The 13,056-nt window shown below is 47.1% G+C and overlaps 1 protein-coding gene across 3 annotated transcripts; it reads left to right on the forward strand.

Moving 5' to 3' along the window:
- The first annotated feature begins 2,589 nt into the window (after positions 1–2,589).
- Positions 2,590–12,189, forward strand: LOC121318897 (serine protease 23). 3 transcript variants are annotated; one of them, XM_041256079.1, is made up of 2 exons: positions 2,590–2,838; positions 10,373–12,189. In XM_041256079.1, exon 2 carries the CDS (start codon positions 10,386–10,388, stop codon positions 11,553–11,555), a length of 1,170 nt encoding a protein of 389 aa, XP_041112013.1. In that variant the 5' UTR covers positions 2,590–2,838; positions 10,373–10,385; the 3' UTR covers positions 11,556–12,189. The 3 variants fall into 3 exon arrangements, with proteins under 3 accessions (XP_041112013.1, XP_041112014.1, XP_041112012.1); XM_041256080.1 differs by lacking the exon at positions 2,590–2,838 and adding an exon at positions 5,878–5,991; XM_041256078.1 differs by lacking the exon at positions 2,590–2,838 and adding an exon at positions 6,467–6,806.
- The last annotated feature ends 867 nt before the right edge of the window (positions 12,190–13,056 follow it).

A 13,056-nucleotide genomic window follows, 5' to 3' on the forward strand; every position in this document is an offset into this window, starting at 1 on the left:
CCAGCCAAGAGTCTCACACATTACAGGCTGATCTGATAGGGTCCATGCATAGAGTGCCATTGAAGGCACTGCAGTCCCATGCATTTATGAATACAGCTTTGTACAGCCTCATATTGTTTATTGTGCATTAGCTAGTTCAAATGAAGTTGTGTTTGCAGAATCACCCACCCGAAACACACATCCTGCCCTTACATTCCAGCTCACCCCAACTACTCAGCCAGCATCTTGTTTACAAATTGTTGATCTGCTGCAGACTAAATGTTTATCTCAGTGACGCTCGACAGCCTTGATTATTCTAGACTCCCCACTACTGCCTCCCAGTCTGCGCTCTCCTACACTCCCCCCATAACCGATATCCCAGCTCCCAGCTTTTTCTTATTCCCAGAATAATTCTGTCAAAGTTCAAATAAAGATGAAAAACGGAATGCCAACAAATTCCACAAGATGCATAGTGAAAATGTGGGACAGATTGTTATTCTAAAGACAGGTGAATGCTGAAGTACAAACAGCAAAATGACAGTGAAAAACGATGTAGATGCACCCTGGGTGACTGATGATGCATGTAGGAAGAGGACAATGAGGGCTACAGCAGCAGGGCGCAGAATCTGAGCTGGGATGCGGTGGGGCTGGGAGGCGGAGATACATAATGGAGGGGACTGCGACCTTGGCAGCTTTACCATGTGTGAACAATCATGACAGACCCAAAGTACAAATTCCATTCAAAGGGTTTCCACTTTGTGTAAATCCAGTGCTGCAAAATAGAGGACAATGCAGAGAAACGTGAAAGAAAGATGAAACAAACCCCTCCCGGGAGGAGGATCTGAAGACATGTAGCTCTGGAGCACTGGAGCAAACACGCATACTTCCCTTGTGAGGACACCCTGTCATTCCCACAGGGATCCAGCCCCTCTGTGCTCATCGAAAACAAATAGGCATTTTCTGCTGCCTTCCCACAGTCTTTTCTCCGGTCTGTCGTTTATACACTCGTGCACGAAAAAAAGGAACTCCACGGTGGGGTTGAGGTTTTTGATACTTTTCATTGTAAACATCCTTAAACTTGGCACTTTCTTGAGAGCACGGTGTGCAATACTGTCTGTGTGGAGCAACTACTGTCTGTGTATACCATACTACCCCTGAGCAAGACTAACACTCCACACATATAGAATTACAGTATACATCAAAGGGATGCTATATAAAGACACATTAATTGATTGACGTACTGTATATATTTGATATGGTTATTACCTGCAGCATGTTCTATGATTTAAATGTGAAAAATTCAACAAACAAGTATTATACATACTTAATTATAAGCTCCAAATGTAACTGAAGCAACATCAAATGACAAATGAGAGGCTGGATTTTATTACAGTCATACCCCTCTCTCTGGCTCTACTCTGGCCCCGGGGGCAGCAGTTCTTCTCCAGTGCCCAGAACAAATGTTGTTTGTGCTTTTATTAAATATAAATGTTTGAGTTAAACAGTGTTTTTAATGTGCTGCGATAAATGATGGAGCTTTGCAGCTCTGCTGCTCTGAGGAAATAATTCAGTCTGGAACGCAGACTGCACGCAACAGTGTTCACATCTGGACCCCCCCCCCCCCCTTACTGGCAGCTGTGTGAGTCTCAGATGTTCTGAACCTGGGTCTGACACACGCTAGCATGTGATTCAGTGACTCCACCGAACTGTCAGAGGGGTTCAGTACTGGCTTTTAATACTCAGAGTAATAATGTCACAGCCAGATATCAACATGTATGTCTCTGTGAGCCGCTAGACTGGGGCTGCGTATGTGGAAGAGAATGAAAGAAAAAGAGATGCCATTCGCAGCACAGTCAGGTGGTGCATTTATCAAACCTGACAGACGGTTTAGTTATTTTTCTTGCCCCAGGTTGCAGGAAGTCCAAGTTCACGTCCTGTGCAGCGAGTATTAGGATCCTACCTGAGCCCATAGGAGAGTCCAGTGTGAGTGTGGTGGCACACGTGCTGTCCTATTGCCGTGTCGCACAGGAAGTGGATATTGTCACGCTTATAGTGTTGTGATCCCTGTGCTGTACCTGGCTATAACCATCCACAACTATAAACACTGGTTGGCTGTAACCCAGTGTAAACGAATATTGGTTCCCCCAGGAACACATTTTCGGCAAACATTTGTACCCCCAGGGGAATGCATATTTGTTCCCCTCCTACGTGCATGTTTGTTATTCATCTGTTGTATGTAAATTCTGCATGTGCAATGCTAGTAAATGGGAGCAATGTTTGCAGGCTGTTCTCATGACTGGGTGGTGCAAGGTTAGGGTTAGGGTTAGGGAAAGTGTGCTGAGCCTGTACTTCCCCTGGTCTGACCCTGGTCCTTGGACTTCTCCCTCGAGTCTTGATAAGACTTGGTGTTCTGGAAGCTCTCCTCGTTCTTTCCTGCTCAGGACTCTTATCTGATAAGAGAGTGAGAGAGTGTTTCACATATGTTTTTTCTTTCCTCTTGAAATTAGATTTTATTTTTCATCCGTCAAACTGCAGATGACCTCATCGGATTCCGACGTGACTCATCTCAGCGTCGCTATCCTAAAAGCCCAGACTGGTCTCTGCAAACAGATCAGGGGCCTCAGCCTCACGAAACACAGCTGCTTATCCGACGCTCGCTCCCAGATACCGGGCTCTCCGCTGGGTTTGCAAGGGCAGAGAGGCAGTTCACACTGGTATTTGCCACCTGCACATCTCCTAACAACTACCTTGTTCTCCTATTAAACATGGAGCTGTTCCCATTTGAAACATTTCTACTCCTTGAGCCACTGAAGCGACCCTGGCGTTTTCTTCTTGGTGTCTCAGAGCTCCCTAATAGAAGTAAGTGATAAATTAAGCTCTGATTAACCACACTCTTATAATGATTTACTGGGACTGTCTGCGCTTACCACAGTTACCAGCCTACTGTATGAATATGCTTTTACTGTAGGCTGAAGTAAACTTTTAGAAAGAAGCCCTATATCATATAATTATGCCATTTCATTTAATATGTTATTAAATGTATCACCTTTTAGCCTTTTATAGTTATGGATGAAACTTTTGAATGTCCGAATGTCAATTCTGGACACATAGTCCTGTAAATGTGAGCGCTCTGAGTCCATACCGTTTCTGTGACTTGTCTGTGAGTAATCTCTAGGTAATCTGTGAGTAGTTATAATGGAAAGAGACCCCACTAATCAATGTGGGAGCAGCGCAGTGGAAACATGGTTTAAATGATTCACAGTCCAGGTTCATGCAGAAGAGAAGCCTGTTCATTTGGAAAAAACCCAAACTGTAAATCTGAACGATAACACAGCATAATACAGAGATGATGTCATTCCTTGTTGGGCAATTTAAAAGTTTTTTTCAAGTAAGTCCGTATATCTCAATGATTTAAACTGTAAAATGTTACGCCTTAAACTATAAATCCAATTAGGATACTGGGCCAGTGTTTTTAATATCTGACTTTATTATTTCTCTCTGTGGAGGCTGGGAGGGGACTGGTGTCTTATATCTGAGACTGTACATCCCTTCAAGATTTCTGAGTGTATCACTTCTTAACCATATATTAACATGTACTGATTTGTATTAAATCTCATATCTCTATAACTAAACATAAATACATGTAAAAATAACTACAGACACGTTAGCAGGAATCTTTTCGATCTTTGATGCAGCCGGTGTCTTTATCTTTGAGGACACTGTGAAGAAATGGTGCAGCCCTAAGCAGTGTGTGTTCAATCATTTACCGGAAGGAAGCGAACTAAACCGGCTGCCTGGTTCCCCAGTGCAGTGTAGCAGGCAGTGGTTCATCAGGCAAACGATTGCTGTATTTATTTCAGTGATAAAAAAAAATATGCATATTTATGTTATTCTTTCAGGAATGGGAATTTTCATGGGACGCTGCATATTACCCAGCAGTGGGTACAACTCATGGAAATACAGCCTTACCTGTAACTACCAAGCACTTTATTACAATGAAAAGCCTGCTTAACTATTAAGAACCAAAACATTTTATTCACAAAAACAATGAAGTGTGAATATTAAAACTCATGCCTCTCCAGTCAGAACTGTCCAGGGGACAGGTGCAGCTGTCCAGTCAGGCGCAAGGACTCTGCACGCTTATTTGAGTTCAGTTGTGCTGTGTGAATGGTTTTCAAGAAGCCAGCTCAATTCCTTTTTAAACTTCCCCAAGGGTGTGTTTTACTACTTTTATTTCACCTTTCGTTCTCACAGCAACCTCTAAATGACAACCCTCAAATAAACCGAGCAAAATGTAATAACATGCCTTAACATACCATCACTTATGAAAGTGCCCCATAGTAAAAGCATAGCAAAGGGTCATAAAGCATGGAAAAGCACACAGGTAAGCATTGTGAAGAACAGCAAGGTTTGGTAAGGCATATTAATATATATGGCAAACCAGGGTAAACTATAGTAAATGTATAGTCCAACCATGGGGAAAGCATGCTAAAACTGCAGAAACACTGGGCAAAAATACCAGGGTAAACCAACAAGAGAGTTTTTGCAGTGCCCTTCATGTATGTGCACTCCCCCTAGGGCCTGGTTTTTGCAGTGCCCTTCATGTATGTGCACGCCACCCAAACTCACACTGAAGGAGCGGAGGGCTAAACATTGCACAGCACAGTGGGGTGGAGGCGAGGGGGGCGGGATGGGACACAGCGTGGCTGTCTGTTCTCACAGCCCGGTGTACCCCTGACACACAGCCAAGGTTATTTTAAGAGCTTGGTGATCAGAGTCACACCTTCCAAACATGTCAGGAAGTCAACTTCCCAACGGAGCCTCTCAGTGAATCCTGAAGCCGGGCTACAATGCTGCTGCGAGGGGATGAAGATCAAAGCTGACGGAAAAGGGACGCTTGTGCCAACACCAAGTTTTTGTGGCCGTCATTTTGGGTCAGCTGCCAACTTACCCATGCACTCAAAAATGTAACCACGTAAATATGATCCATGTGGCATCCTCAGCTTTAAACTTTTAATACTATCTAGACTTCCCCATCTATAAAAATGGATGAAGACTCCTCGTAGACCCCCTTAAAATATGACCAGCTACTTTCCATATGTAACACAGTTTACTTGCTGTGAAAGTGCAGTGAATTGAGCATAGTCCGAGCAGCCCTGTCTGTTGTAAAGGAGAGATGTGACTGGTACAGAACTTCAATACCAGAAAGCCCTTAAAATAAGCGCTTGAAGTTTTTAAGCTCTGGAACAAAATGCAGTAAAAGCTTCGACCCATCCCCATAATCACACAGAAATATGACGGATTCTTTACTGCTTTTGTTCAAGTTTGAAGAAGGCACTTACAGAGGGGGCACTGGCCTTCATAGCGACCCCCTGCAGAGAGTCACATACCACAACAAACAGGAACGCCCCTTTGAAAAACAAGCAGGGTGGGGAAACGGTCAACTGAAACTAATTACTGGGGAGTTCAGCAGCTCTGCAGCCAGTGGATTCCTCCAGTAGTCCCAAGGTGCTTTGACTAAGAGTTTAGTAGCTGCAGCAAGAAGCAGCAAGAGTTATAGATACATGAGGCATAGCAAGAAAAAACAAAGGAAACTCCACTTGAACCCGCTTCCTCTTTAAATAATCTGAACCAAAAACACTAAGGGCAGGATAGAAACAGGACCAGAGCACACAGTGGAAATAGAGTGGAGACAGACCAAACTTGACAAAGTTCTGAGATCAATCAGCTACTGGACAAGCTTAAATGGGCTGAATGGCCTCCCCTTGTTCGTAAACTTTCTTATATTCTAATGACTCACAAGGTAAAGCTTTGTGACGAGGACCCCTGTATTGCTGAGTCCAGATTGACCCAGAGCCTGACATTCCACAGCGTCCCTAGAGGAGCGGGCTGGAGGTGAAGTGAAGACAGGGCAGAGAGGTCAAGGGCAGAGGTCAGGAGGACCCACCCTGGCCAGGCAAGAGCAAACAGAGGAAGAGTCTGCCTGGCTGGGGGGTTCAGTTACAGGTCAAGGTGAGTCCTATACTTTAACCAGGAGTGGTATGGGAGGAATCCCAACAGAGAGAGAGAGAGCAAGGATGAAAGCTAACAGTCTTCATTGTGTTTCTGTTTGTACAGGGAGCACAGGGCAAGGGAGTGCTGGGGTAAAGCACAGTAAATGCATGCTATTGGCTTGGGAAAAGCCTATACAAGCAATTGTAGACAGCAGACATTTCTGACTGTGTGGGTATTAGTTTTGTTGAAGCTATAGATTCTTCTAGGGAAGCCCATATAAATCTATAGTTAACTATAGTACTGTATATTTTCATGTTCCACATTGTACACTGTAGTAAACTATATGCACACTGCTGTGGTATTTTTTTTTATTTGGGAGAATAGGGTTAACTAGATTTCCTGTGCAGGGTCCCACCTGGTTGCTCTGCTCCCCTTGTCTCAGAGAGTGATATTGATTTGAGCCCAGTCCAGTCTGGGAGCTTCAGAACTAGCAGGAGAGTCCAGTGGAACAGGGAGGACACTAGGACCCCGAGGGGTCTGAGACAGGACTCCATTCTATTAAAAAGCACTGAGTACCGTGGAGCGAGCCAGAGAACGTCTCCCACACTGAGAACAGACTCACTGGCACACAGCACAGCACAGCACAGCACAGCACAGCCGGACACAGGGATACAACCCCGGACAGCCTCTCTCCAGAGACCTCAACACCAGCTCCAGGGGCTTGGGTCTGAACCTCTCATAGAAATGGGAATTAGTTGGAGAGACAAACTGGTACATTGGAAGAGAACAAAACGTGATTTGATTTAAAGTAGACAGACTGGCAAATTGACCAGGTAACTATATATATGTAATTTCATTTGATTGTGTTTTTTTCTTATTTAAATATAGGTATACTGGTTAAGTGCTGTGAAAGTGAAGTGTTTCAGATTGGAAAAAGGTTCAAGTTGTGTTGAGAGCGTGAATTTGAGCTGCACTTGGTCTGCAGATTTGTGCACCCCTATTCCAGTGCTGTGAGCGTGCTTGCTATAGTGCAGTTATCTGAAGCGATGCAGCTGCAGAACAGCTATACTGGGGACTAGTTAGAGGGCAGTCTAACACACTGCAGGTATCTGCCCCAGATTAATGTGCTTACACTGCAGTCCAGCTGGGTAGAATCAGGTTCCCCCTACCTATGGAAGGGTGGCCATTTGGTTAGATCTGTGGACTGAGAGCTAGTGGATTCGGCTTCTACAGCCCTGGGTTCCAGGTGGCTCAGTGATTAGAGAGGAGGACCAGGGCCAGAAGGTTTCTAGTAATTGGGGTACGATAAAGCAGTTTGAAAACCACAAGGACACCACAGCTTCCCATTGAGAGGCTGTGGATACAGAGATGAGGCTGACACAATGTTTCAGCTCTGACATGACAGGGAGAGAGAGAGAATCAGAGAGAGAAAGAGAGAGCGGAGAACTGAAATGTGTACAGGACAGCAGGCTTACAAGACTTTCAAAAAGGTAAAAACTAAGTTTGAAAAATCTCTCTCACTAAAAAGAAATCCTGAACAAAAGATGCTATCTTTGCCCCCCCAAACTAAATATTTAACAGCAGAAATCCCAGGAGTGTGCCCCTGACTGCCTGGCATGATCACACACATCCCAGGAGTGTGCCCCTGACTGCCTGGCATGATCACACACATCCCAGGAGTGTGCCCCTGACTGCCTGGCATGATCACACACATCCCAGGAGTGTGCCCCTGACTGCCTGGCATGATCACACACATCCCAGGAGTGTGCCCCTGACTGCCTGGCATGATCACACACATCCCAGGAGTGTGCCCCTGACTGCCTGGCATGATCACACACATCCCAGGAGTGTGCCCCTGACTGCCTGGCATGATCACACACATCCCAGGAGTGTGCCCCTGACTGCCTGGCATGATCACACACATCCCAGGAGTGTGCCCCTGACTGCCTGGCATGATCACACACATCCCAGGAGTGTGCCCCTGACTGCCTGGCATGATCACACACATCCCAGGAGTGTGCCCCTGACTGCCTGGCATGATCACACACATCCCAGGAGTGTGCCCCTGACTGCCTGGCATGATCACACACATCCCAGGAGTGTGCCCCTGACTGCCTGGCATGATCACACACATCCCAGGAGTGTGCCCCTGATTGCCTGGCATGATCACACACATCCCAGGAGTGTGCCCCTGACTGCCTGGCATGATCACACACATCCCAGGAGTGTGCCCCTGACTGCCTGGCATGATCACACACATCCCAGGAGTGTGCCCCTGACTGCCTGGCATGATCACACACATCCCAGGAGTGTGCCCCTGATTGCCTGGCATGATCACACACATCCCAGGAGTGTGCCCCTGACTGCCTGGCATGATCACACACATCCCAGGAGTGTGCCCCTGATTGCCTGGCATGATCACACACATCCCAGGAGTGTGCCCCTGACTGCCTGGCATGATCACACACATCCCAGGAGTGTGCCCCTGATTGCCTGGCATGATCACACACATCCCAGGAGTGTGCCCCTGACTGCCTGGCATGATCACACACATCCCAGGAGTGTGCCCCTGATTGCCTGGCATGATCACACACATCCCAGGAGTGTGCCCCTGACTGCCTGGCATGATCACACACATCCCAGGAGTGTGCCCCTGACTGCCTGGCATGATCACACACATCCCAGGAGTGTGCCCCTGACTGCCTGGCATGATCACACACATCCCAGGAGTGTGCCCCTGATTGCCTGGCATGATCACACACATCCCAGGAGTGTGCCCCTGACTGCCTGGCATGATCACACACATCCCAGGAGTGTGCCCCTGACTGCCTGGCATGATCACCTACTGGATAGCTAGTAGCAATAGTTTATTTATTTGTGTTTTATTACTGGAGTAACATAAAGTTGATAACAACACAACTGGGCGATGCGTGCCAAGGCAACACAAAGCAAAGCTCTGTAGCGACACTTCAAAGATTATGATGTAATGATCCATAAAGCATTTTTAAATGAAATACAAGCTGACAAAAGGAGTGTAGGGTGGGTCTTTGAAGAAGCACCAACAGCTAAGAGCTGAATATTCCTTGGGCTGTCAACGCCCAAACAGTGTATAAAAACAGCAGTGAGGATGCTCTGATGTAGTCCACTGTGGTGAAAAGATCATTGAAGTGAAGTGCAGAGCAGAGTCTTTGAAGAAGCCCTAGCGTAGCCCTTCACATTCTCTACAACAAAGAGTGCTTCTGTCTAAAAGCAGGCTGTTTGTGTCAGCGTCCCTCTAGTTGCTGAGGTGTGTACACAGCCAGGCGTTGCAGCTTACGCTGTGATGGGACTGTTCCTCACTGTACCTGGGAGCTCTGCAGAGCTCTGAGAGCACAACGCAGTTCCATGCCTTGACTTGTTCTACTGCTACCAGGTGTCTGCTCTCCTCTCTCTCCCTCACCAGCCGAGCCTGCGGGCCCCTTATCAAACTCACACACACCCTCCCTCGCTCACACTGACAAAAACATGTACATGTTTGCATAGCTACCCTTCTGGAGACACTGTGTTGCAATTAATAACACTCACAGAAAGGAAAGCTACAGCTCTGTGCTCTTAGCAGCAAAGGGTTATTTGCATCGACATATTTTGTTTTTCTGAGTGGGGTGTGCTTTATATTATTGGTTCGTCGGGACTTTGTAAAATTGCAGTTTCCACAAACACACCCAGTACTGTAAATGGGGAGTGGAGGGGAGGAGAGGGTAGGGAAGGATGGTATGTAAGCCCTATTCACAAAAATCTAACTCATGTGGGTGAGACCCAGTGCTGCCTTTTCCATGACACACAAGTAACTCTGCAGATCTAAGCAGGACTGTTCACTTGAGGGACTCGGATATGTTAAATATGTAACTGACTCAGGGCAGAGTGTGGGGGTTTGTAAGCATGTGGTGATTGCTGTCCATAATCAAATACATTTGGTAAAATATTCAGACCTATAAAGACAATACTTATTATGGAATTCCAGAGACAAACATTGAATCAAAAAGAAAGGAAAGGAAGCAGCCACAGAAAGTAACAAATAAACTGATATGTTTCTTCCACAAAACAGAAAATAACCAACCAAACAAGCAAACACTGAATCACTTGAAAGTGCTGGAGGTGTTTTAATTACAGTTGGTTCTGGGGCTCTTGCTTATAACAAAATTGAAATGTGAGACTGCCCTCTTCTGGCCAAATCTAGCTATTGCTCTTGTGTTAATTTTCATCTTTTAAAAAATGTTTGCTTTTCGTTTTTGCCTGCTATTGATCAGCAGTGTGGAACGTGTATTGATCCACGCCATTGTGACAACACTGGTGTATCAGCACAGTAATCAAATCACCTTAATAAACCCCTGAAATGTGTTTCTCCCTTATTTGCCTGCAGGTGCGTCCCTGATATGTTTCGACAAGCAAGAGCCAACTTTCCCTCCTCCTCTACCTTCCTCCTCCTCCTCTTCCTCTATCTCTCCCTACTGGGTCCCTCCCTCCCTACTGGGTCTCCCCGTCACCCCCACATCCCCTCCCTGGTGCCCCACGCCACCCTGGTCCTCTCCAGCCCTCGCTTCAGCACCCAGCCCCAGCTGGACTTCACCACGTACTGCAACTCCAGCTGCTACCAGCAGGGGGAGCTGCCTCCCAGCCGGGAGTCCCTGAGAGAGAGGCTGGCCTACGAGACTCTGTACGCTGACGGCAGGCGCACCCTGACCACCGTGGACCTGGAGGAGGAGGGGGAGGGCGCCGTAGCTCAGCCTCCACCCACCACGGGGCGCCCCGTTCCCGCTCCCCACCGGAGGTGCAAGCGTCAGATCTACGGGGCGGACGGCCGTTTCAACATCAGGGGAAACAACTTCCTGCTGGACTACCCGTTCTCCACAGCCGTGCGCATCTCCACGGGCTGCACCGGGGTGCTGGTGTCAGAGAGCCACGTCCTCACAGCCGCCCACTGCGTGCATGATGGGAAGGATTACGTCAAGGGCGCTCGCAAGCTGAGAGTGGGCATCCTGGTGCCCCCCGGCAACGCCACCCGGACCGGGCGCCCCTCCTCCTCTGCCAGGCCTGTGAAGACGCCGGCCGTGCGCTGGGTCAGGGTGAAGAGAACCCGAGTCCCCAAAGGCTGGATCCAGGGCCCCCAGGAGATCAGCATGGACTTCGACTACTCCCTCCTGGAGCTGCGTTGGCCCCACAAGCAGCCCTACATGCGGCTCTCAGTGGCCCCCTCCTCGAAGGACCTGGCTGGGAAGCGGATCCACTTCTCTGGGTTTGACAGCGACCGCCCCGGGGAGCTGGTGTATCGGTTCTGCCCGGTGGAGGACGAGTCCAACGATCTGATCTACCAGCACTGTGATGCCCGGCCGGGGGCCAGCGGCTCGGGGGTGTACGGGCGCGTGTGGGACCCTGTTGCAGAGCGCTGGGAGAGGAAGGTCATCGGCGTCTTCTCCGGACACCAGTGGCTGGAGGTCAACGGGGAGAACCACGACTTCAACGTGGCTGTGCGTCTCACACCGCTCAAGTTTGCACAGATCTGCTACTGGGTTAGAGGGAACCACGTGGACTGCCAGCAGGACTGAGACCGGGAAGCACCCCTGCCTCCCTGAACCGAACCCAAACTCTGGACTAAACAGAGCAAACATCAAACTTCTCAAACGTAAAGAAGCAGGACAGCAGAAGAGCAGCCTCCTGAAGGCTTGGGTTTGTTTTTCTTTGTTAGGCTGTCTTTTGCTTTATTTTATTTTTTTAAACTTTAAAGCACTTTCTTGATCTAATTAAAGTATGAGCAAAACTGTGATCCCAGTCTCAGATCTAACAGTTAAGCAGTTCAGCAATTATGCTCCTATGATGGGTCATCAATAACTACTGAACACTCCATAGTGTTAAGTTAAAAAAAAATTAACACTATTGAGTTAAGTTTGTCTTAACTAGAAGTCCACCTTTCTAAGCTCTCCTGCTCTGCTCGACAGGGTCACAATGCCTCAGCTGTATCCACTGAGCCTCTCTGCCTCCCTGTGTCAGTGGGTGCTTGGCACAGAATAATCTCTCTCTGATCCTACCACTGCAACACAGCCCTTCTTTGATAGATTAGGAAAGAAAGATTGTTGGATGTGTTGATTCTCTTAAAAACCGTCTCCTGATGGAATGTTTCTTGCAATGTTTTTTGAAAAGAAAAAAGGCTTTATCTATTTTAATAAACTAAATTTTAAACTGCTTGCTTTTCTTGTAATACATGTCATCACATCTACCCACTTATACACTGTCCATTACAATAGCTCGGCGTTCTTCATTGCCTCTATCCCAGTCTTATCCACTGGAGAATACTCATTCAATCCACAATGGCTGGAGACCTATTGTAATGATACAATAAGATCACAATATGCAATACATGTGATGGTCCTGATGGGGTACTCTTGTGATGCTTTTAGATCAAATGATCATTTAATGATGGATTATTTTGTCAAAAGACACACATGTAGTGAGTTGCGGAGAGTATGTATTCATGCTATAAAACACAGCTGCTCTTCATTCTGTGCCTCTTGGTGAGCTACAGTGAGCTGTGTTGTGCTTTTGATTTGGTATCATGATATGAACGATGCAGACCTCCACTATGATGCAATATGCCATGTGAAGAAAGTATCAGATTCACCGATGCATGATTAAACCCCTGATACCCTTAATAAGTTGGTTTCGTATAAAGAAACCAGATGGATCCCGCCTCATTCCAGGAGGAGTCAAGTGCCAGACCAGTCCTGCAGCTTGTAGGAGCGGGGAACAGTACTTTACAAACGGATTTCATGGTTCGTTCAGCGAGTCAGGTTTGTGCAGAGTAGTGGCGACCAATCGGAATACCTCCTACCAGATGCACCCCCCAATTGCGCCCACCGTTAGCCAATCACACTAGTGCTAGTAGTGACGTGATATCCTCACTCCTTACAAGAGGCATTCTCACTGGTTCCTTATTGACCAGCAGCTGATAGAATGTTAGACAATGCTTTTTGAAATATGTGTTTGCATATATGAACTCTTTGCACATGTTAAAGGCGTGCTATCCATGCTTTAACAAGCACTGTATTGCCT

This window comes from Polyodon spathula, chromosome 7 (genome assembly GCF_017654505.1).
Source record: "Polyodon spathula isolate WHYD16114869_AA chromosome 7, ASM1765450v1, whole genome shotgun sequence".
Classification (NCBI taxonomy): Eukaryota; Metazoa; Chordata; class Actinopteri; order Acipenseriformes; family Polyodontidae; genus Polyodon; species Polyodon spathula.

What these genes read in the sequence shown, in the direction of transcription:
- LOC121318897 (XM_041256079.1), top strand. Translation starts at nt 10,386, where the DNA reads ATGTTTCGACAAGCAAGAGCCAACTTTCCCTCCTCCTCTACCTTCCTC.